Genomic DNA, 24,279 nt, shown 5'->3' on the forward strand with positions numbered 1-24,279 from the left:
TAATCGATAAATCTCCTTTTTCGTGACAAGCTCAACTTCTGTATTTCAATAACTTTGAGAAATGTGAAATGATATTTAAAATAACTTTTTCCCCATAGGAAAACCTGAAACATACATTCAAAAACCTGTTGTCGGAACAGGTTCATTGTGTCCAGGTAAGTTTTGCTTTAAATTTTTCTTTTATTTTTGTTTTTGTAAATACATATCTTTGGTACATCACGTACAACAAACTTTGGTACATCACGGGTGGTGAAGGTTGTGGTCAAGTTTCATCGAAATTGCGTGTGTAGTTTCAGAAAAGAAAGCAAATTCCTATTTTGGGGAGTCAAACCTGGATCCACTTTGACCCCTTGGATCCCGATTTTTTTTTTTATCCCGTGAACAAACTTTAGTCACAACACAACAAATATCATTTGTGCCAAATTTGGTCGCAATTCCATCAGCGGTTTCGGAGAAGAGATTTTAAGTGTTTATGGACTGACGGATGGACGGATTGATGGACGGACAGCACGCCATCGCATAAGCTCCCCTGAACTTCGTTCCAGGTGAGCTATAAATGAGCCTGATGTGTCCTTAATGTAGAAATTGCCCACCTCGTAAAAAAAAAAAATTATTGATCACGTTTTACAATATGCAGGTAAACAGTGAACTCTTTAAATGACATTGTTCTGTACTTCAAGTTACTGTTTTCATGCTTAAGAGGATGATACAGGTTGATATTTTCCTTTCGAGATTAAAAAGACCAGGTCATACCACGTGTTCTATATTCAAACATCCCGTCTAACCTGTTGGAGTTGTACATCAAAGCCTGTCTAGCGTTCCCCTCTGAAAACTGCTCACTGTACATACCAACATTGTAAAGATAAACTAGAAGATAGGGCAGCATGTAGAATCATACTAACATAATCATAAGACTTTAAAGTTTAAACAAACAAAGAAAAAAATACCTATTTTAGGGGGCAACCTCTCTTCCCACAACCCCATATACCTCCTAGGACCCCAATTTTTCTAATGCCTTGAACAAACATTGGTACATCATGGGTGATGAAGGTTGTGGTCAAGTTTCATCGAAATTGTGTGTGTAGTTTCTGAGAAGAAAGCAAATACCTATTTTGGGGGGCAACCTCCCATACACTCCCAAAGGGGCAGATTTTTTTTAATGTCATGAACAAACTTTGGTACATCATGGGTTATGAAGGTTGTGGTCAAGTACATCAAAATTGTGTGTGGAGTTTCAGAGGAAAAAGCAAATTCCTATTTTGGGGGGGTCAAACCTGGATCCACTTTGACCCCGGTAAACCCCTGTAGACCCCGAATTTTTTAATACCGTGAACAAACTTTAGTCACAACACAACGAATATCATTTGTGCCAAATTTGGTCGCAATCCCATCAGCGGTTTCGGAGAAGTTTACGGACTCACGGACTGATGGACGGACGGACTGATGGACGGACTGATGGACGGATTGACTGACAGACGGACTGACGGACGGACAATTGATGAACAGTTTTTTTGTTTGTTGGTTTAAAGTCTTATGATTATGTTAGTATGGTTCTACATGCTGCCCTGTCTTCTAGCAGCCATTGAAATTGGTTGAAAATACCTTTAGTCAGTGTAGTATACCGTTTATTATACCAGGTGAGCACCAGGGGTATTGCACCTATGTTGACAAAGGGGATTAGGATGTATTTTTAGATATGTGTAGCAGAGTGACAGTAGGTGTCAACTATGGGTACTTTTGCCCATGGATTAACACTATACATAGCACAGCGTAATGCAGGTGACTGAACTGCGTACATAATACCTCACCGTTCACTTCACATTACCACGTCGCTCACTCGGCACTGCCACGTCGTAAAAGACGTGTATGAACACTATGGGCCGCACCGCAGGTCTCTCTCAAAATACCACCTGTCGCTAGCAAATACCACCTGTTGCTTCGCTGATGAGAATACCAAGGGACGATGGGAGCAAGGATGATGTGGGAGTGAGGGGAAGAAGTGGGGAGGGGAAGGGGGTGTTCTCAACTTCCCCCTTCACCTCCATGCAACTCTCTGGGCATCTCAGGGTGGTGTTCACGCCTTTATTTATTTAAACCTAAAATGTGATAAGCTCGAGAATCTCTTAACCTGGGCCGAATTTCAAAATATAAACTGGTCAATTTAGCTTAGCAGCATTTCCCATTGCCAAAAAAGTGTTCTTTTGCCAACAGAAAAAGTGTCCCCAAATGCCTCCAGCCAGTGTTTAGTATGACCGGGCATATCATAAGCACCATTTCAACCATGCGATTACTTAAAGAGAATAAATGATACAAACACAGCGCTTACCTCAATCTTCTCAGGAAACACTCTCCAAATGATGTAGGCAAACGGTCCAAACCCCGCTCATGTTCCCTGATGGTGGGTGAACAATCCGACGATTGGCGAATACACTTAGTTATAAGAATCAGTAATTTCTTAACATTTTCAGATTTCACTCCAGATTTCGACAGTTATTTAGTCCATCAGCTCTGATCCTCAAATATAAAGACAGATTTTGATCATATACTTTTTAATTAGTCTGTGAGAGTCCATCGTGGTTCCAAGGCGACATGTTTGAATAGGCCGAATCAAAATGGTGTCTAGGTCCCCTGCGAGGTGAAGTTGGGCTGACCAAGGATAAGCCTTTCATCAGAAGAAGCCAATAATTATCTTCGAAAGGGGTGTTTACATTGACTCAGATACCCAGTCTTCATTCATACACTCCCTTGGAGTTCCCTCAGTATGTATGCAAAGTTTAGGGCTGCTAGGTTTCATGGTTTTGGAGTTATGGAGGAGACACACACACTTACACACACACTGACATTTATTATTATCGATTGGGGTGGTTGTGTAATACGGAAGGAATTGTTTGTTATATATATGACAGTGTAATGTTTGTTTATTCTAAAGGTTGAGGTGTGTAGAAAAAAGTAACACGTTATAATGATGTAGTTAGACTTTAACATGTGGAGAAAGATCGCTATGGTTTGAGAAATTACCCGATATAGAATTGTTTATCAAGTATGAGCAGTTTGTAGAGGGAGGGACGTTCGTGAATGTTCTCTCTTTGAGGACCATATATGCCGAGTGAGAAGGAGAGACGTCGAGCTTTGTTGTGCTGTATGTGTACTGTGCGGTGCCGGAGTGTTGTGTTTACCTTTTTAAAATTATTGTAAAATTATCTTCCCCCATCCAAAACCATGATCTTTTCTACCCCCGTTAATTCACCTCAGATCCACTTTTTTGAAATACCGACTTCTTTCCTGGAAGTCCTAGCAGTGTCCATTTTTACCTCTCTCTCCCCCCCCCCTCCCCCCTTCCCATGCCTCCTCCCCCCAAGCCCTCTCCCTCCCACAGATCTCCCGATGTCCCTGCTCTCCATCTTCTTCTTCCGCTCCCTTTATCATGTGTTTTATGTTTTATGTGCCAGTTTGTCTTTTTGTGATCAATGTTAGCACTTACACGAGCCTCGATCTTGTATACAAAAAAAAATAAAAATAAAATAAACTCCAAGTTTGGAGTTATCTCTCTTACCGGGTTGGATATCGATTGAGAAGAAAACCTTAGAGTTGTGTGACCATGGTTATCACTCCATGACACCATGTACCTTGTATCGTGTGAGAGGTATAAATGCGTAAAGTGAACTTCTCACAAGAACACTGCCTCTCATTTCTGTCCAGGTGGTGGCTGACAATTACCTCCTCAATGAAACAATGTGCACTCCTTCTCCCCCTACAAGTAAGCAACTCTTCCATCCCCTCTCCTCCCCCAACCTCACTCCCCATCTGTAGTTTTGTAAAACGACTTATGATCTTCCAGTCCATCAATGTTCTGATTTGATGTCTTGAGACTTTTATACCGTAATTCATTATAATAATTGGAGCACCGGTCATACCGGACTCGGAAGGAGGCCAAAAGTGGAATGACAACATGACATTATCAGAAATTGTTTCAAGCTGGTTACTTGCGAGGACATTGTATTGAAATACTGTTCATTCAGTTATAGGGAATTTAGCAATGTTTTTGGTGTGCACGTTGCAGGCCGTGTTGCTATGATTGGTGCAGTGGTTATCATTGTATTCATCCTGGTGTCTCTTTTTCTCATACTTGTCTGCTGGAAGCGCAGTGAGTATAAACATTTTGTTTTGGTGTTGACTAAACAAGTGGAGAGCTTGTAAAGGGAAATTATATTCGAGATCTCACATGGGAGTTTGAATTGTTATTTGGACTGATCTACTGTGAGAGCAAAAAACAAAGTATGTTAATTTTTTGATGAACAGAAGTTGGAAAGCCCTTCTGGGTGAATTTACAGCTTATGTTGTGTATGTGAGCCTGACATGTTTGTCGTGTGCATGCATTAATGTGGCCTACATTCGATTGTGCTTGTCATGTAATCCTGCAGAATATACAACGATATACATTTATTTTATTTTTTTTGTATACAAGATCGAGGCTCGTGTAAGAGCTAACAGTAATCACACAAAAAGTCAAACCGACACATAGAACACAAAATAAGGGGAGCGGTAGACAAGATGGGGAGGGAGGGGGAAGGACACAAACACAACATTTGAGAGCAGGGACATCGAGAGAACTGTGGGAGGGAGAGGGCTTGGGGGGGGGGGGGTGGGAGAGGTATAAAACATATGGACACTGCAGGGACTTCAAGGAAAGAAGTTGGAATTTCAAAAAAGTGTATCTGGGGTGCATTGGCGGGGGAAGAAAAGATCAAGGTTTTGGATGGGGGAAGATAAGAGATGGTGGTGAACAGCTGTTTTAAAGACCTGGAGGGTAGAGTGGGATTGAAGAGAGTGAGGGAGTTTGTTCCAGAGGTGGGAGAAAAGGGGAATGAAAGAGTGAAGGTGAGCAGAGAGCCTAGATGTTGGCAGTTTAACCATAAGAGGGTTGCTGGCAGATCTTGTGCGACCTGCAGGAATATTTGGGGGACAGAGCACAGAGAGAGTTGGGGGAGCAAGGCCGGAGAGGAGTCGGTAGAAGACAGAAAGACCACCAACCTGCCTGCAGTGAGTGAGTGAAACGCCCTCAGAGTTAGCTTCATCGCAGGAGATTCCAATGATTCTGAAAGCTTTGGTTTCAACAGCGTGAAGACGAGCTAGGTGTGAGGCAGGAGCACCAGCCCAGAGGGGAGAGCAGTATTCCATTGAGCTGCGGATGAAAGCCTTGTATGTGGTGAGGAGCTCAGGTGTGCCAAGGAAGGACTTCGCACGATGGAGGATGCCCAGTCGGCGACTGGTTTTGGAGGCCAGCTTGGAAATGTGGTTTTCCCAAGAAAGATCATGGCAGATAGTGAGACCCAAAAGCTTGAGCGACAGAACTTCTTGGAGAGGATTGTTGAGAAAGTAGATGGGACAGTTTTCCAGTTGGTCTTTTCGGAGAGACATAGTAAGAGTGTGAGATTTGTCAGGATTGAAAGACATGTTCCACTTGTTTGACCAGTCTGTGATTTTGTCCAGGTCTGCAGAGAGTGAGGAGGCTGCAGACTGCCGATCTGAGGGATGAGGAATGGAGCTGCAGAGAGTGGAGTCATCAGCAAAGAGATAGAGAGGATTTTTCAGAGAGTCGGAGAGATCATTGATGAAGACCAGAAATAGCACAGGGCCCAGAACACTACCTTGGGGAACTCCAGCCTGAACAGGAAGGGGGAGATGAGAGAACCCCATTCAGGGCCACACGTTGACTACGACCAGAGAGAAAGTCCGCAAGCCATGCGTGGAGATTTCCATGGATACCATAGGATGAGATTTTGGTGAGCAGAGCTGGGTGCCAGACCGTATCGAAGGCACGTGATATGTCAAGGGAGACAGCTCTGATTTCCTGTTTGGCATTGAGGACCTCCATCCATTGTTGAGACAGCAGAAGCAACATGTCCAGAGTAGAATGACCTGGTCTGAATCCAAATTGATGATCAGAGATCAAGCCATTGGAGAAGAGGAAGGATTTGATATCCGAAACAATGATGGATTCCATGACTTTGCTGATAATTGGGAGCAGGCTGATTGGTCTGTAGTTGCAAGGATCTGTTTTTGCACATTTTTGGTGTAAAGCGGTAATGTTGGCTGATTTCCAAGATGCTGGCAGATGACCTTGAGCAAAAGAGAGGGTGAAAAGAACAGAGAGAGGGTGAGATAGAGTGGCAGAGCATGATTTTGGGACCCGTGGGCTGATGCCGTCTGGTCCAGTTGCAGAATCAGAGTCGAGGTTTGACAAAAACTTCTCCACCTTGTCAGGAGAGAAGGACACAGATTCCAGGAGCATTTGGGTTCGACTGGGAAAGGTGGGAACAGAGAGAGATGGGTTTGGGACACAAGATTTTGAGGCAAACACAGAGTTGAGGCATTCGGCTTTGTCACGTGCGGTGTCAACTGTGTTTGAGGTCAGGGAGGGGATGGAGGGGGAACAAACACCAGAAACGGATTTGACCAGATGCCACCAGGATTTGGAGGAAGGAGACAGGTTTGAGAGTTCATTCTTGAGTGTGGAGAGATAGTGCTTCCTGGTACTCCTGAGGGTAGACACACACTTGTTCCGAGCTTGGTGGAAGGAATTGAGATTGCCTTCAGTTGGATTTGCCTTCCAAGAGGCAAAGGCAAGTTGTTTCAGGGCAACTGCCTCACCACAAGATTCCGTGTACCATGGACAGGAGGAAGGGTGTGACAACTGAAGACGAGATGGGATAAATCAGTGCATGAGAGAGAGCAATTTACTTTGGAAGAATTCCCAGGAAGAATTGATGTCAGAGGCAGTAGAGATGGGAGACCAGTCCAGATGACTGATGGCTGCTTGAAGACCGTGCCAGTCGGCCTGAGTGAAATGCCAGACTCGTCGACGCTGAGGAGGCTCTCTGAGAATGGTCAGAGAGATGTCCACTTTAACAAGCACATGATCAGATGAGCCAATTGGAGCAGAAGAAGAGCAGCAGATATTTGCAGGCAAGTTAGTCATAACCAAGTCTAGAAGAGGAGATGCTCCGTTGACTGAGATCCGGGTCGGGAAATTGACAGATTGTGTCAGTCCCAGTGAGTCGCAGAAGTCCTTTGCTGAGGAGCCATGGCTGGTGAGAGAGGAACCCACACCCAGCCAACTGGCATGGTGACAATTGAAATCACCACATATGAGGAAGAGAGAGTTTGGATGAGTCGATAGAAGTTGGTCCATATTATCAGACAGCGAGATGTAGATGGAGTCATCACTGTTTGGTGGACGGTACAACACACATATGAACAAAAGGTGGGAGCGAAGGGGAAGCCGTAGCCAGAGGTACTCCTGGGGGGTGAGGTGGAGAGAGGGCAGTGCAGGGAGAGTGAGGAAGAGAGTTGTTCATAAAGATAGCAACCCCACCTCCAGGACGAGGCTCAGGTCTATCATACCGGAGGAGGGAGTAACCTGGGAGAGATATTAAGGAATCGGAGACATCATGAAGGAGGAGAGTTTCTGTTAAGCAGATCAAGTCTGGTTTGTCAGAAGCAACCTGTATGGAGAGATCAGTCAAGTTTGAGCGAAGGCCCTGGATGTTTGAGGTCCATACCGTTAAATAAGAGGAAGGGGGAGCATCGGATACAGAACAGGGGGGGGGGGGAGGGGTAGGGTAAGATGTGGAAGAGGAGGAAGAGGTAGGGAGAGGTAGAGAGAGCTGTTGAAAGTGTGTCAGAGATTTCAGAATAGCTAGGAGAAAGGGAAGGATGGGGTGGACAAAAGGTTTGATGGTGATTGGGTGAGGCACAGTGAGGTGTTATTCGAGGGGGAGGGGGGGCAGAGCAAGGCAGAAGGTTGGGGGAGATGGAGGTGAGAGTTGGAAGGGGGAAGAAGCGGGGAGGAAGCTTTGAGGAGTGGTGAGATGGGGGAAATGGAGAAAACATGAGGGTGGGGAGATTTGAAGGGGAGGGGCGAGGGGGGAGTTTATGAGGGAAGGGACAAGGGGGGGATTTGAAAGGGATGGGAGATGGTGGAGATTTGGAGGAGAGGGGTGAGTTTGGATTTTAGAAAGTGTTGTATGATTAATGGGAAACGAACATTTATTGCAAAATGAGTTTCCTGTGACCTTCGAGTCAGAGATACGTTTAAGGATGCTGGAGGGGGGGGGAGGGGGGGGGGTGTGCAGGTGAATTTAGGGAATGTAGGAAAGAGGAACTGTAAGAGATGGAATTTTTTTTTGGAATGAATAGATTTGGTGAGCAAGTCGAAAGCACCCTTTTAAAGAAGAAGAAGAAAAAGGTGTTATAATATACGACAGAATATAGCACTTCAGGTGAAAGTTTAAACATTTTAAAATTGAACAGTGAAAACTATCTGGGGAAATGGGGGTGAAACACGTGATCGAAGAACGAACGAACGAATAAGAACAACGAATAAACGAATAAGAACAACGAATAAGAACAGAGAAGGAAATGTTTTTTTGTTTTTTTGAGTTAGGATTTTAAACAAGGAAGTATGGGGTGAAAAGACTGGGAAAAACTGAGAGAACGAAAGTAAATGGACCACAATCGACCGCTGAGAGATAACAAAGCCTCAACATAGGAAACAAGGTACTAGGCCGCAAAAAACGCGGCACGAAATAACCGATGATTTTTTATACAGGTATGAAAGACTAACACCGAGAATCTTCCGAGGATCACACTATAGGTACACACACGGAAAGATAAATACAGTTTCGACAAAAATACAATTGTGAACAATTACTTAACTTCAAAAGCGTGGAGAGCATGTGCAGCTTCGAAAAACCGTGCCCTCGCCGACTTATTAGGAATATCTGATTGATTGCAACACATGCTTTCAAAATTCTCTCTGGCGGGGCCTGACATAAGAAAGAACAAGGAATCGTTGAGCACTAACTGATACTGGGCTCGCGTCAGACCTATGTACAGAAGATTAAATTCATTCAAAAAGAACCCGGGCAATGCTGGGTGCATTCAGCTAGTATATATATATACAGACTTGGCATTTAATATGGAATATTTTTTTTGTGGGGGTGAACTTACTTTTCAAGATGACTTAGAACCAAAAGTTCATTGGAATTATGTTGAAATTATTCTAGATTTTGTTAATGTGACCTTTAAAAGAAACAAAAACCACATTTGACATTTCGAAGCAAATAAATTGATCCTTGAAAGTGATGTAAACTGATATCAAACTCAATTCACGGACAGTACTGTGTTAAACTTCTGTACGTTTTCCAGAAGTATCTCTTTATTTTGCACATTAGCCAAAAAAATTTTCAACAAAAACAAAAGCTAAATTATGACTGGGATTACGGACAGTAAAATTACAGTTCAGTACTTCGTGTAACCCCCACGAGCATTCAGGAGAGCACGTACACGTTGAGGCATGCTGTTCACGAGATTTGCCAAGGTATGGACAGGAATCGCTTGCCATGCAGTGACAATAGTCTGCTGCAATTTACGCACAGAGGGAGGCTGCTTGTCCAAGTTGTTGATTTGACGCGTTAATTCTGCCCACAAGTTCTCTATCGGATTCATATCCGGGGACATGGCAGGCCACTCCATATGCTCTACACCACGGTCAGCAAGAAAGTGTTGGATCATGCGAGCACGATGAGGCCGTGCATTGTCATCTTGGAGACAAAGTTTCCTCGAAAGTCTGCACGAGCAAATGGAAGCAATGTTTCTTCCAGAATGATCCTGTACATGAATTGGTTCAGGTTTCCATTCAGAACAACCAGGTCAGTTTTGCCCCCTGCATGAAAAGCAGTCCAAACGGTCACCCCACCACCTCCAGCTTGGACTCTTGGCACTATACAATCTTCGTTGTGGGCTTCATGCACTTGTCTGCGCACTCGGACGCGGCCATCTTGACGATAGACCAGAAATCTAGACTCGTCACTGAAGGTCACGTGATTCCAGTGTCCTGGCTGCCATTGACGGTGCTCTCTGGCCCACTGCAATCGGCGCTGGCTGTTTTGTCTGGTCAGGCGTGGTTTTCTCAGGGGACGCCTGGCACGATAGCCTGCTTGAACCAGTCGTTGGTTGACTCGCCTTCTGGATACAGGCACATTTGTCAGTTGCTGCCACTTAGCCCTAAGCCGATTAGCTGACTTGGTACGGCCATTGCAGACTAACCGGTGCAGCTGGCGATCATCTCTCCTTGTGGTTCTGCGTGGACATCCTGGCCTCGGTATTGGAGGAGGGACACCCCTCTGAGCATTTCGTTTCAGGATCTTTGACACCTGACCTTGAGTGATGCCATACTGCCGAGCAATAGCACGCTGTTTCATGCCAGAATTTCATAAAGCCACCACTCCATGACAAACAGCATTGTCAAGTTGACGGACCATCTCCAGAGGAAGCGGCAATCACTTTTGTAGACGTGCAGCAGTTGTTTTCCAATAATACAGAACGCAAAAACCCTTATATACCCGATTGTGAAGCCAATCGTCAAATGTACCTGTCCTTACATTTTGTCATGCCACCTGTGATATAAACCTGTTATTGACTTCTTGCTGCGAAAGACAATCAGTGACATGGTTCTTTCAACAAAGACATCACCGAAGGGTAAAAGAAACTCACCAGATTGATATACTGAGGTCAGAAAGTAAACCCAAGTCAAGAAGAAAAAAAAAATTCCATATTAAATGCCAAGTCTGCATATATATATATATATATATATATATATATATATATATATATATATATATTTCTGTTACGTGCTCCTCCCCAAACCCCGGTCACGGTGTACCTCCGAGCCCCGAAAGGAGTCACGGCAGAAAGATGTGCTATTATGTGCGCCAATGACCAATGGTGAAACCACACCAATCAGTTGTTACCAAAAAACAAGTATTGTATTAGTATCGCACAATAATAACAGCACAAGTACAATATACTTCAATTGCACAACAAAAATACCATATAATTCCTATGATGGTACCATCAGTTTCTTAACTCGATAACTCACGGTGCTCCACGTGAGCGAAATGTAACACCCCCAAAGTCACTGTCCCAGCACCAGGCCAAAGTCGATCCACGCTCCGGGGATCACAAGAAAAAGGTCGTATCGAGACCAGAATCCAAGTCGGCTGACAGTCGACGCTGCCGAAGAGCCGCTGGGTAGGGTGTCCGCCCGATGTCGGTCAGGCAAAGGTTCACCCAAAAGGCGACTGGGAATTCACACCTTCGGTTCACCAGACAATGATGCTGGGATGAACGTTCAGCGGCTCCCAAACGGAGAACCGCGAATTCCCAATCGAAATCCACGTTACACATGCGAACCAGGCTAATGGCTGGGCACGGTGAAATGGCTGGAGCGAGGTGAAATGGCTGGAGCGAGGTGAAATGGTGGACGGGCCCATAATGGAGGCGTACCTGCTCTCCAACAATGATTCACTTCAGAACCAAAAAACCCGTCACGCAGGTTTATCTGCCACAGCGATAACGACTCTGTCACAGGAATCCCTTTCCCGGGAAAACCAATATTCACTCGTGACCAACGTTCGCCAGCGTCTGCTCGATACCTCAAAGCAGCTCGGCCTTTCTCTCCCGACCTCACTTGCTCCGCCTCTTTCCTCCGCTTCTTCTTTTGCCGGTTTCTCCCGATCCATTTCGTTTTTCTTTTAAAACACTAATTTTTCCTTTTGAAGACAGTTATCTCCATTTCACTCAAACTATAACAATAATAATACGTGGAACTAAAAATTCTCCCAGTGGATGAAAACCACAAGATGGAAGTGACGAATCCGTAACACTCCCCACCCTCAAGAAAGAAAGTTTGAACATCGTGAAAACTTTATTTTCATGCAAAAACCCTTTTTAACAAACAAAAGTAAAACTCACAACCAAACGATCAACTCACGTGAGCAACAATAATTAATATTCCCCAGAAGAAAGCAACAACACTTTCAAACAACCGACAGGAATTTTCAAAGTTAGTTCACTCTGGATAAAGCATCAGCAACGACATTGTCCCTGCCCTTTACATGCTCAATTTCCAAGTTGAACTCCTGCAAAGACAAACTCCATCTCATCAACCTCTGATTTTTATTTTTCATTTTTTGAATGAAGGTTAAGGGGTTGTGATCAGTGAAGAATTTTAACTCTGGATTCTCTTGCACCCCGACTACAGGCATGACAGGTGAGACAGGAACCATTTTTTCCACAGGCTTCCTCTCATAATATCTCTTCAGTCGGTTGACATGACACAGCTGCCGCTTTTTCCGTCAGCCGGGAGTTGTCACCACGTAATCTGTTTCATTAACCCTCCTTTCGATTGCATAGGGACCAAAATACCTAGCCTGTAGTGGCTGACCAGGAACAGGAAGCAACACTAACACCCGGTCCTCAGGACTGAAATTTCTTATCTGAGATTTCTTGTCATGTCTCACTTTCATTTTATCCTGTGTCACTTTCAAGTTTCTTCTCGCAACTTCACAAGCCTTTGCCAATCTGTGCCGAACCGTTGACACATACTCTACCACTGTTGACTGCGACTGGAAAGAGTGGAAATGCGAATGGTTCAGTGGATGTGCGGAATATCGTTGAGAGAGAGGAAGACAAATGATGAATTGCGAAAGATGATGGGAATAGAGCCTGTGATTGATGCTGTGAAGAGGAACAGGTTGAGATGGTTTGGTCATGTGTTGAGGAAGGATGAAAGTGACTGGTTGAGAAGAGTGATGGAAATGAGTGTAGAAGGAAGTAGAGGACAGGGAAGCCCAAGAAAGACTTGGCTAAAGATGGTGGAACAAGAAATGCGGGCAAGGGGGTTAACAAGGAGAGATGCAGAAAATAGGGCAAAATGGAGAAGATTGTCATGGGGACCGCAAGGCTAACCCCCGGTCTAGCAGGGAAAATGGCCTTAAAATGCATGTTGTTGTTGTTGTTGTTTGTTGACTGCGACTCCTCCTGTAGCCACTGTTCTTTCACCAATTTCAATGGTCCTCGAACGGTGTGTCCAAACACAAGTTCAAAAGGACTGAATCCCAATGACTCCTGAACAGATTCCCTCGTAGCAAACAACAATAAGGGTATTCCCTCATCCCAATCCTTGTCACATTCAAAACAGTACGTTCTGATCATATTCTTCAATGTCTGGTGAAACCTTTCCAAGGCCCCTTGGCTCTCGGGATGGTAAGTACTTGATCTTACTTGCTCCACTCCCAACAGGTGCACCACTTGCTGAAAAAGCGTTGACATGAAATTGGAACCCTGATCAGACTGGATGACCTTAGGTAGGCCAACCAAAGTGAAAAATTTAATCAAGGCCTTCGCAATAACTGCCGCAGTAATTTTTCTAAGAGGCACTGCTTCTGGGAACCTCGTGGAAGCACACATGATGGTCAGCAAATACTGATGTCCAGCCTTAGTTTTAGGTAAAGGGCCTACACAGTCAATAATGACACGGCTGAATGGCTCTTCCAAAGCTGGAATTGGTTTTAAAGGTGCAGAAGGGACTTTCTGATTAGGTTTTTCCACCAGCTGGCAAGAATGGCAAGATTTACAGAACTCCGCCACATCACGTCGCAATCCCGGCCAGAAAAAATGTACCAATATTCTGTCACATATCTTGTTCACTCCAAGGTGCCCGGCCAAAGGTGTCTCATGTGCGAAACTCAATATCTCCTTCCGGTACGGTGGTGGCACCACAATTTGGTAATGAACTTTCCACCCATCATTCGCTGGCACCTCCGGTGGTCTCCATTTTCTCATGAGTATTTCCCCTTTCATGAAGTAACCAACAGGTATCTTTATAGCCTCTTCCTCTGTAACGGCTTCACCAATCAAACTCCGGAGCTCCGAATCTCTGTGTTGTACTTCAACAAGTCTCTTTCGGACAAGCACCGTTTGTTCAGCCTCGTTCCCAGATGTCTCCGACGGACACTCCATTTTCTCCTTTGGTCCAGATGCAACCTTTTCCTTAGGTTCCTTGATGTCACTCCCTTTCCTATTACCTCTTCCAGACTTTTCCTCCCATATCTCTATGGAACCCAAATCCACATCACCTTCCTTCTCCTTCTCTTCAGAGCACTTCCTACCCGTAGCACGAGTCACTGCACAGGATGGAAAGATACCCGGAATCTCCTGCTCTAACTGTGCTGTTATTTTCCATACTGGGCTTTTCAACCAACATCGGATTACCAGAAACTCGACCCCCGGCCAAATCATTCCCGATAATAAAAGAAATTCCCTCTACAGGAAGAGTGGCTTGTAACCCCACAGTGACAGGTCCTGACACCAACTCAGACTTTAAATGGATGACATGAAGAGGAGCTTTAACATAGCCCCCAACCCCCTGTAAGAGAACACTAACCCCCGTTGCCGTCTTCTCCGACAATGGCAAAATGCCCTCAAGCATCAAAGATTGATGTGTTCCTGTGTCCCTCAATACCCTAACAGGTCTCTGGTTAGTTAAGTCCCCATCCAGTGAAACAAACCCCTCAGAAATAAAAGGTTTGTCACCCTCTTGGACAAGGTCGTTCTGTGCTGCCGTAACTTTGGCACGGGAACCTTCACAAGGCACTGTCCTCCAAGGACGATTTCTCGCATTGGCCAACGCATTCGGAGTTGCACTAGTCTGACTCCGCTCCTGATTTTTCCTCTTCAGGGCGTAACATTGGGACATCAAATGCCCAAGTTTCCTGCAAAAAGCGCAAGTAGGCCCGGAGGAAAAACCCGTGGTCTGCCTCGGGCCCCCCGGAAGATAGGTATGCCTTGGAACTGCAGTCTTCTGATCCCTAAAAATCACGGTATCAGATTTGTCCCCATAGTCCTCTCTTGGCCGCCTCCATGAAAATTTGTTCTCTGAACCTGATTTGCCGTAACTCCCCTGGCTAACTCTAGGCGGGAGGTTAGGTTTGTGGAACCCCATCCAGTGTGTCAAGGCATAGTCATCGCCACCGTTGCTGCCTCATACAACTCCGGTACCTTTTTTTCGTGCAGATGCACTTTAATGTCCACGTGGACACACTGTTTGAATTCCACCACCAAGATCAATTGTCGTAAAAGGTTGAAGTCTTTCCCAATCTCCTTCGAGTCACACCACCTATCGAACATAGTTTCCTTCATTCTGGCAAACTCCACATTGGTCTCACTCTCCCTCTTCCTGGCATTCCTGAATTCCTGAACATAGCCGGCATGGATACTACTTCTCTCCGTTCCCCCAGTAATTCAAGCTCCTTGAGTTTAAGTTCCTTCTGATAATCCATGTCCCGTTCCTTTAACTCCCTTTCGGCTTTCCTTTCCTCTCATCTTTCCTCTGCTCTTCTCTCCTCAAGTTCTCGTTCCCGTTCTGCTCTTTCCTCTGCTCTTCTCTCTCGAGTTATCGTTCCCGTTCTGCTCTTTCCTTTTCTGCTTTCCTTTCCTCTGCTCTTTCCGCTGCTCTTCTCTCCTCGAGGTCTCGTTCCTGTTCTGCTCTTTCCTTTTCTGCTTTCCTTTCCTCTGCTCTTTCTTCGGCTCTTCTCTCCTCGAGTTCTCGTTCCCGTTCTGCTCTTTCCTTGTCCGCTTTCCATTCCAACTCTTTTAACCTTTCCTGGCTCTGCAGTTGCATCTCCATTTTCTGGAGCTCCACATTTCCTTTTTCCTCTGGTAACCAATCCAAAGGTACCTGTTCCCATGTTCCTTCACCCACTAGAGATTCTACCACCAATGTCTGAATCTCTGCTTTCTTAATACTAACTCGGACCTCCAAGTTACAATATTTGGCCAATACCATGAGTTCCAATCTTTTTAACGCCTGGAACCGTGCCTCGTTAGGGGACGTAATAAACTTTCCTACGTCAAACACCATGGTGACTATTAGTTAGCACCTGTTAACCTTCACACAAGAAATTTCAAATTTTCAGAAAAATTTGGGAATGTTAGAAAATTCCAAATTCGGGAATTTTGGGAATGTTAGGAAATTCAATCCCTGATGAGCCCCCAATTTCTGTTACGTGCTCCTCCCCAAACCACGGTCACGGTGTACCTCCGAGCCCCGAAAGGAGTCACGGCAGAAAGATGTGCTATTATGTGTGCCAATGACCAATGGTGAAACCACACCAATCAGTTGTTACCAAAAAACAAGTATTGAATTAGTATCGCACAATAATAACAGCACAAGTACAATATACTTCAATTGCACAACAAAAATACCATATAATTCCTATGATGGTACCACCAGTTTCTTAACTCGATAACTCACGGTGCTCCACGTGAGCGAAATGTAACACCCCCGAAGTCACTGTCCCATGTCCCAGCACCAGGCCAAAGTCGATCCACGCTCCGGGGATCACAAGAAAAAGGTCATATCGAGACCAGAATCCAGGTCGGCTGACAGTCGACGCTGCCGAAGAGCCGCTGGGTAGGGTGTCGGCACGACGTCGGTCAGGCAAAGGTTCCCCCAAAAGGCGACTGGGAATTCACACCTTCGGTTCACCAGACAATGACGCTGGGATGAACGTTCAGCGGCTCCCAAACGGAGAACCGCGAATTCCCAATCGAAATCCACGTTACACACGCGAACCAGGCTAATGGCTGGGCGCGGTGAAATGGCTGGAGCGAGGTGAAATGGCTGGAGCGAGGTGAAATGGCGGACGGGCCCGTAATAGAGGCGTACCTGCTCTCCAACAACGATTCACTTCGGAACCACAAAACCCGTCACGCAGGTTTATCTGTCACAGCGATAACGACTGTCACAGGAATCCCTTTCCCGGGAAAACCAATATTCACTCGTGACCAACGTTCGCCAGCGTCTGCTCGATACATCAAAGCAGCTCGGCCTTTCTCTCCCGACCTCACTTGCTCCGCTTCTTTCCTCCGCTTCTTCTTCTTCCGGTTTCCCCCGATCCATTTCATTTTAACTTTTAAAACACGAATTTTTCCTTTTGAAGACAGTTATCTCCATTTCACTCAAACTATAACAATAATAATAATACATGGAACTAAAAATGCTTCCAGTGGATGAAAATCACAAGACGGAAGTGACGAATTCGCAACAATATATATATATTTATATATATATATAGGAGCGTACGCTGAATCAGCACATCGCTGCATCCTTGGACGACTCCTTCCGCACCATCCCGACACACACCACTGTGTGTGCTACGGAATGAGGTGTTTTTACTGCGGCTGGTGTGCAAATCCTGCCACCAACTCCTTGAGGGAGAACCCAATACCCTGGTACTCATTTCGCCGACCTCTGAGGGATGAAAGGGCTGAGTCAACCCCACCTGGTATTAATTCAACAGCTGAACGGGATTCATACTCAGGACCTTAGCATCCCAACCCTGCCACCCTAACCATTAGACCAAAACCAGGTATCACATATCTTGAGTAAGTTTATATTCTGAACATTTTAATTCTGTGAACAACAAATTCCGTTTTTAGTATCCCCCCTTTCCCCTGTTTATGCAACAAATAACATGAAGAAAAATGCTCACTAAATTGCATCACATGCACAAAACTAGTTATTGACATCGACCTCCAACGTTTGTACCATGTTGTCACTATAGTCCTCCTGCTTTGAGGTTGGATGGTTGAGATAGTCCATTTCAGTGAGACATTCTTACAGCAGTTTTGCTTGATTTTTCAGATAGTTTTGTCAATACTATCTAATATGTCCTTCTTCTTCTTCTTCTTCTTCCTCTTCTTCTCTGTCCAAACAGGAAAACAGCATTCTCCACCAAAAGGAGGTAAAAAAATCACATCACATCATATTTTAACAATTAAATCTCTTTATCAATTCTAATTCTTGGTATTACAGCATGAAATGTTCAAGGATTAGATATTATACAAAGTCCTTACCACAGGAGCAAAGATGTGGTTGTGAAGACCTTACCAGAGGTTGTGAGTTAAAATCTGGCTGAAGGTAGTGTCAGCAATGATTTAGATTCTTAACTTATGCAAACAAGCTAATCTCGAAAATATTATCACGTCACTTGCTAATGGATTGTCGCTATTGAAAAACCGGCTGGTTCAATGACGACCTTCAAGGAGGAGTAATCTTCCTGCCCCGTCCTGCTTTACTCTACATGTGGCTCCAGTTCACACTTTGTAACTTATACTTAATGACCATCTAAGTCTAAGAGAAACATCAAATGGTCACTAAAATGATGGTTCAAGAAAACGGTGCTACTGGCCACATCCCCCCCCCCCCCCCCCGCAGTAAATAATAATTACTGGAATAATAAGAATTCTCTCAAGAACAATGGGTTTGCCATGAGTCTATACTCTATATACATAATGGAGGGAATGTATATTATATACTTCATCTACTCCGCTGGGGATTTGACCAAGGAAGCTGAAACTTTCACATATTAATGAGGCCATCCTCAAGTTTTGTCTGTGCAAGTTTCGTTTGATTCCATCAAGTTTTGGAAAAATGTATATTTTCGCCGATCTTGGCATTCTCTTCCGTTGAGGGGAAGGGGGGCGGGGGGGGGGAGTTCAATTTGAATTCTTCGAGCTGCATAACAACGATATATTAAATATGCACATAAGCAGTACGCATGTTTTTGCTTCATATACGTAACCCGGGTTATTTATATTTTCGGGAGTGATCAAGAAAGCGGCCTGTTGCCTATACACCGCCCAAATAAAGATGCTTCAGAAGATGTTGCACGCTTGGAACAAGATCGCCCATAGTGTGGGTACTCTGCTCTGGTATTAATAATAACAAAGACAGAAACATGACCCCTCTGGTTACTTCCGTACAGTGCGGGCACTTCTGTTAATAATAATTACTAGCCGAAACCCGTGGAACATCCACGGAAGGGAGATGTGGTGTATGGATAGAGTGTACCATTATGGATGGCATCGGGGAGCGCTCATGGGATCTTCTTCTTCCGTTAAGCTCAATTTTTTCTCTTTAACTTAAGTCCAATCAGTCCTCTCTGCTCGAAGTGCTCAGGCCATGCCTTCCCGCTCTCATACTTTTATTGCCGTTCGGTGTAGAAAGGGATTGACATACCGTTCGTCTGTTTCAGCTCGTTATCTTTAAGCTTCCTTACGTCTCGCCACCTACTACACCTCTCTGAGTTACGAGGATTTATGCAACGCACCCCGAGTATCGCAACGTCACTCCATTTAACTTTATTAAAATGACGATAAAGACGTTTCCTTATATATCCTAATTTAAAATGTTCAAGGGAATAAAAAGAGCATTTGGTTCACACCACCCATGTTCACACCACTCGACTGTCCAATCAGCGGACGGCTCGCTTCGCCTTCGCCCAGCAGACGCCAATACGATGGCGTCGTATCGGCAGTTAATCGGATGCTTTTGGGCCCCAACGTCGGCTAATTCAGATTTTTCGAGTATGTCTGTACGTGATAAACAAAGAGCGCGGTTCGTAGATCGTAAATCCATTAGTGCCGTGGGCATCGGGTCACTGGGTGCGGCGTAAAAGGGATAACAAAGTCGAGTCCTTACGCTATTATTATATAGATTATAACTAGCGGCCCACCCCCTTTTTCGCCACTTTCAGTGGGCAATGTGCGGCTGCACATTCTTGGAAATGCGTTTGATAACTTTTGTCATTTTTAAAAGATATTTTAATGATCATAACACATCATACTCCATAATAATAATTTTAAGGTTTCGTTACATTATGAAGAAGACAAAGGAAGCTGATTTGTAATACCGGCATACCACCAAAGGTCGTGCTATTTCCGCCATACATATCTAATCTACCATATAAAAAATAATGTATGTGTTTTTTGTGTGTTTGTACAGATGTTTGTCACTTTGTCCCCCATCATAAGGGTAGGTTTTAAAGGCCAATATTTTAACACGAATGTGTGTTCACTACGGTCTGTTCTGGAGGATAAAACAAACTCGAAAAACATTTTCCGTAAAAGAGTAATTGTGTCGCTTCTTTTGGAAATGTAGACGGTGGTTTGCAAAGCAAGTGTCAAGGGCGGTGTAAAGAAGGTTTTTTTAAAAATAACAATAAATACAAGGTGCAGGGAGGTGAAATCCACAGCACATGATGTGCACTGCAAGCAGAGTAAAACAAGTGTTTATTTACTTCCGTAGGATGTCTAATAAATAAAGAAGATCTAAGCACACCTGGTACTGGGCTGAGGCTTTCGATCCTTGGCACACTCACGAGGCTGCACCATCGAATAACCTGCAACAACCCATCATTTTTGATGGGCCTTTTACTAGTGTGTGTGTCGTGTGTGTGTGTGTGTGTGTGTGTGTGTATGTGTATATATATATATATATATATATATATATATATATATATATATATATATATATATACACGAGCTGCACTCGCCTCACCACGCGTCGTTACTGAGGAACGGGCTAATTTTAGCTGACGATAATGACTGTACCTGAGTTGCTGTGTTGTCATGATTTCCACCAATCATAATACTGAAGGAGCTGGGGCTCCCACGTCGATCGGAAGAATGGACGCGACAAAAAGCTGGAATTCATCCAAGTTGCTTTAATCAAACCAAACACTCAGGCACTCTGAAAAGCCCGTTTATCGGGGAGCAATATATATACATATTATCCCGGAGCGTTTGCCCAGGAAAGGCGAGAGGGGGCATGCCCGGGCGTCCCGACCGAGGCCTGGCAAGTTGAGTGCGGGCCTGCCCGGGCGTCCTGGACGAGCCCGGCATGGTGATCGCTCCGCGTCCTTGATAGGTGCAAGGCGATTGTGAAAACCCAGCAGTAGCCGCTACACATGTCCCCCCAGAATCGACTTGCACCGGCAGGGTCAATTTGAGGGGGGTCCTGATGACCCGGCCGAAGCGACCCCTGGCGGGTCGTGGGAGGGGGTCCGGTGTGGTGGTGGGCGGTCGAGTGGGGGGCACCGTGGACGGGGGGCGGCCTCGCCGCGGCGGAAGGGCCACCCGTGGTGGGTGGTCGACGTCCACGTGCGCCGGCTTGAGGCGGTCCACCGCAATCCGGTCCGACCTGCCGCCGATGTCGATGACGAACGACTTGTCGTCCCGTCGCAGCACCCGGAAGGGCCCGTCGTACGGTGGCCGGAGTGGCCCCCGATGTGCGTCGTGACGCACAAAAACATACTCCGCTGTGCGAAGTGCTGGGGGGACGTAGGACTGGGGGTCACCGTGGTGGGATGTTGGCACGGGGGCAAACCGTCTGGCGGCCTCCTGGAGGTCCGAGCGCTGGTGAGCTGCGGACCAGGGACTGGTAGCGTCGGGCACGAATTCGCCCGGGACGCGTAGCGCCTGGCCATAGACAAGCTCGGCGGTGGATGCCTGGAGGTCCTCCTTGGGGGCCGTGCGGAGGCCCAAAAGGACCCACGGCAGCCGGTCGGCCCAACCGCCGTCTTGAAGGCCGGCCATGAGCGCGGCCTTCATGGAGCGGTGGAATCGCTCGCACAACCCGTTTGCTTGGGGGTGGTAGGCCGTAGTACGGTGGAGCTTGACCCCCAGGTTGCGGGCGACCGCGCCCCACAGCTCGGAGGTGAACTGTGGTCCGCGGTCTGACGAGATGTCCGCCGGTGCGCCGAAGCGGGCGACCCAGGTGGCGATGAAAGCCTGCGCCACGTCGGCGGTGGTGGTGGAGACTAGGGGAACGGCCTCCGGCCACCTGGTGGTCCTGTCCACCATGGTGAGCAGGTGTGTGAACCCCCGTGACGGGGGGAGGGGCCCACCAGATCCACGTTGACGTGGTCGAAACGTCGTTCGGGCATGGTGAAAGGTGCCAGCGGGGCCTGGGTGTGTCGGTGGACCTTGGCCCGTTGGCAGGCCGTGCAGGTGCTGGTCCAATCGCGGACGTCCCGACGAAGGCCGTGCCAGACGAATCGCGCCGACACCAGCTTCTGGGAAGCTTTCCGGCCCGGGTGGGAAAGGCCGTGGAGGGAGGCGAAGATGCGGCGTTGCCAGGTGACGGGCACGATGGGGCGAGGCTGGCCTTGGGAGACGTCGCAGAGCAGGACAGTGTCCGCGAAGGGGATGTCGGCCAGGCGGAGGCCCGTGTCCGCTGCCCGGAGGGCTTACACCGTGGTGTCGGTGGTTTGGTCCGCCGCCATAAGTGCAAAGTCCACGCCCAGGTGGACCGCGTTCGCGCTGGCCCGGGAAAGACAGTCGGCCACGGCGTTGTTTTTGCCGGCAACGTGCCGGATGTCCGTGGTAAACTCCGACACGGCGGAGAGGTGGCGCTGTTGGCGGGCCGACCACGGCTCCGTGACCTTGGCCATGGCGTAAACCAACGGCTTGTGGTCGACGAACGCCGTGAAAGGTCGGCCCTCCAGGAGGTGGCGGAAATGGCGGACGGCCAGGTGTAGACCGAGGAGCTCCCGGTCAAACGTGCTGTATTTGAGCTCGTTCGGCCGGAGCTGCCGGCTGAAAAAAGCGAGTGGCTGCCAAACCCCGTTCACCCATTGCTCATGTACGGCGCCCACCGCGTAGTCGGAGGCATCCGTGGTGAGGGCGATGGGAGCGTTGAGCACCGGGTGAGCGAGCAGTGTTGCGTCGGCGGGGGCCCGCTTTGAGCTTTGGAAGGCCGCATCCATTGCTGCGGACCAGGCGATGTCGTGCTTGGCCGGCTTGCCCCGGAGGGCTTCGTAGAGGGGCCGCATGAGTTGAGCAGCGCGGGGCACGAAGCGGTGATAAAAATTCACCATTCCCAGGAATTCCTGCAGGGCCTTTATGGTGCGGGGACGCGGGAACGTGGTGATGGCCTCGACCTTGGTTGGCAGCGGCACGGCCCCGTTCTTGGTGATGTGGTGGCCCAAAAAATCAACGGCCGTCGTGCCGAAGTGGCATTTGGCCGGGTTGACGATGAGGCCGTGCTCGCTGAGGCGCCCGAACAGTGTTCGGAGGTGGAGGAGGTGCTCGGCCCGGGACGTGCTGGCGACGAGGATGTCGTCCAGGTAAACGAAAAGGAACGGCAGGTCACGCAGCACGCCGTCCATCAAGCGCTGGAACGCCTGAGCCGCGTTCTTGAGACCAAACGGCATCCGCAAGAATTCGAATAAGCCGAACGGCGTGATGACTGCCGTTTTAGGGACGTCGGCCGCCCTGACAGGTACCTGGTGATATCCCCGTATGAGATCAATTTTCGAAAAAATGACCCGTCCCGCCAGACGGGCGGAGAAGTCTTGGATATGCGGGATCGGGTACCTGTCGGGGGTGGTAGCGTCATTGAGACGGCGGTAGTCGCCACACGGGCGCCATCCACCCCCCGGCTTTGGCACGATGTGCAGTGGCGAGGCCCACGCGCTATCGGAGCGCCGCACGATGCCGAGGTGCTCCAACGCGTCTAATTCGGCCTTCGCCACGGCGAGCTTGGCTGGGTCGAGGCGGCGGGTCCTGGCGTAGACCGGCGGGCCCGTGGTTGGTATGTGGTGCTCGATCCCATGCCGTACTGCGACGGCCGAAAACGTCGGCCGCGTGAGGGCCGGGAACTCCGTGAGCAGGCGAGCAAACTCGTTCGCCGCCGGGACGGCGCATGCCAGCTCGGTCGGCGCGGAGCTGCTCAATGTGCATACCAGGGAGCTGAAGGTTTCGGCGTTGATTAAACGACGCCGTTGGACGTCCACCAGCAGTCCGTGTGCGCAGAGGAAGTCGGCGCCTAGCAGAGCCATGGGCACGTTTGCGGTTACAAACGTCCAAGCAAAGCGTTGGCCGCCGAAGCAGAGGGTGACGTTGCGCGGGCCGAAGGTGCGGATGGTCGATCCGTTGGCCGCAACCAAGGAGGGGCCGCAAACCGCGGATTGCCTGTCCTGGTCAGAGGCGGGTATGACGCTCAGTTGGGCGCCGGTGTCGCACAGGAAGTGCCGTCCGGATGCTTTATCCGTGATGAACAGTAAGTTGCCCGTGTGGCCGGCGCTCATGGCTGGTAATGAACGCCGGCCCGGCCGTTTCCCGGCCTGCCGAAGGTGCACGGGGGTCGGCATGTCCGGGCCTTCTGTCCGAACCTGGCATGATAGTAACACCACGCTTGGTCAGGTGGAGGCCCCGGTCGTCGTGCTGGAGGTGGTCGGCTCGGTGTAGCGGCCGCCAATTGCGTCGGCAGTTCGGTCGTCGACCGTGCCGGGTGCTCGGGCGCCATGGGTGTTGCGTCGGACGGCGGTGGGTCCCATGTCGCCGCTGCGATGTGCTGTCCTGCGGCGGAGATCTTGTCGGCTTCTCTGGCAAGGGCCCGGGGATCTGTGATCGTCGTGCTTGCCAGGGCGAGGCGTACCGGGTTAGGCAGCTGACGGAGGAACAGCTCCCGGAACAGGAATGCCGGAGAGTGCTCGCCGAGCAGTGAAAGCATGTAGTCCATTCGCTCGGAAGGGCGCGTGTCGCCGAGCTCGGGCAGGTCGAGCAGGCGCCGTGCGCGTTCCGCCG

At 47.9% G+C, this 24,279-nt stretch overlaps 1 protein-coding gene across 5 annotated transcripts in view; it reads left to right on the forward strand.

Annotated features, from left to right (window-relative positions):
* LOC137425092 (interleukin-17 receptor B-like) overlaps positions 1-24,279 on the forward strand; it is a 68,619-nt gene that overhangs the window by 37,080 nt on the left and 7,260 nt on the right. For 3 of the 5 annotated variants that reach the window (XM_068113124.2, XM_068113127.2, XM_068113129.2), the window contains 4 exons: positions 99-155; positions 3,700-3,757; positions 4,061-4,144; positions 17,625-17,651. In XM_068113124.2, coding sequence (XP_067969225.2) covers positions 99-155; positions 3,700-3,757; positions 4,061-4,144; positions 17,625-17,651 — 226 coding nt within the window. The remainder of the gene's footprint in view (positions 1-98; positions 156-3,699; positions 3,758-4,060; positions 4,145-17,624; positions 17,652-24,279) is intronic. The other 2 variants (XM_068113126.2, XM_068113125.2) reach the window with 2 other exon arrangements.

The sequence above is a fragment of the Myxine glutinosa genome, chromosome 4 (assembly GCF_964187855.1).
Source record: "Myxine glutinosa chromosome 4, kmMyxGlut1.1, whole genome shotgun sequence".
Taxonomy (NCBI): domain Eukaryota; kingdom Metazoa; phylum Chordata; class Myxini; order Myxiniformes; family Myxinidae; genus Myxine; species Myxine glutinosa.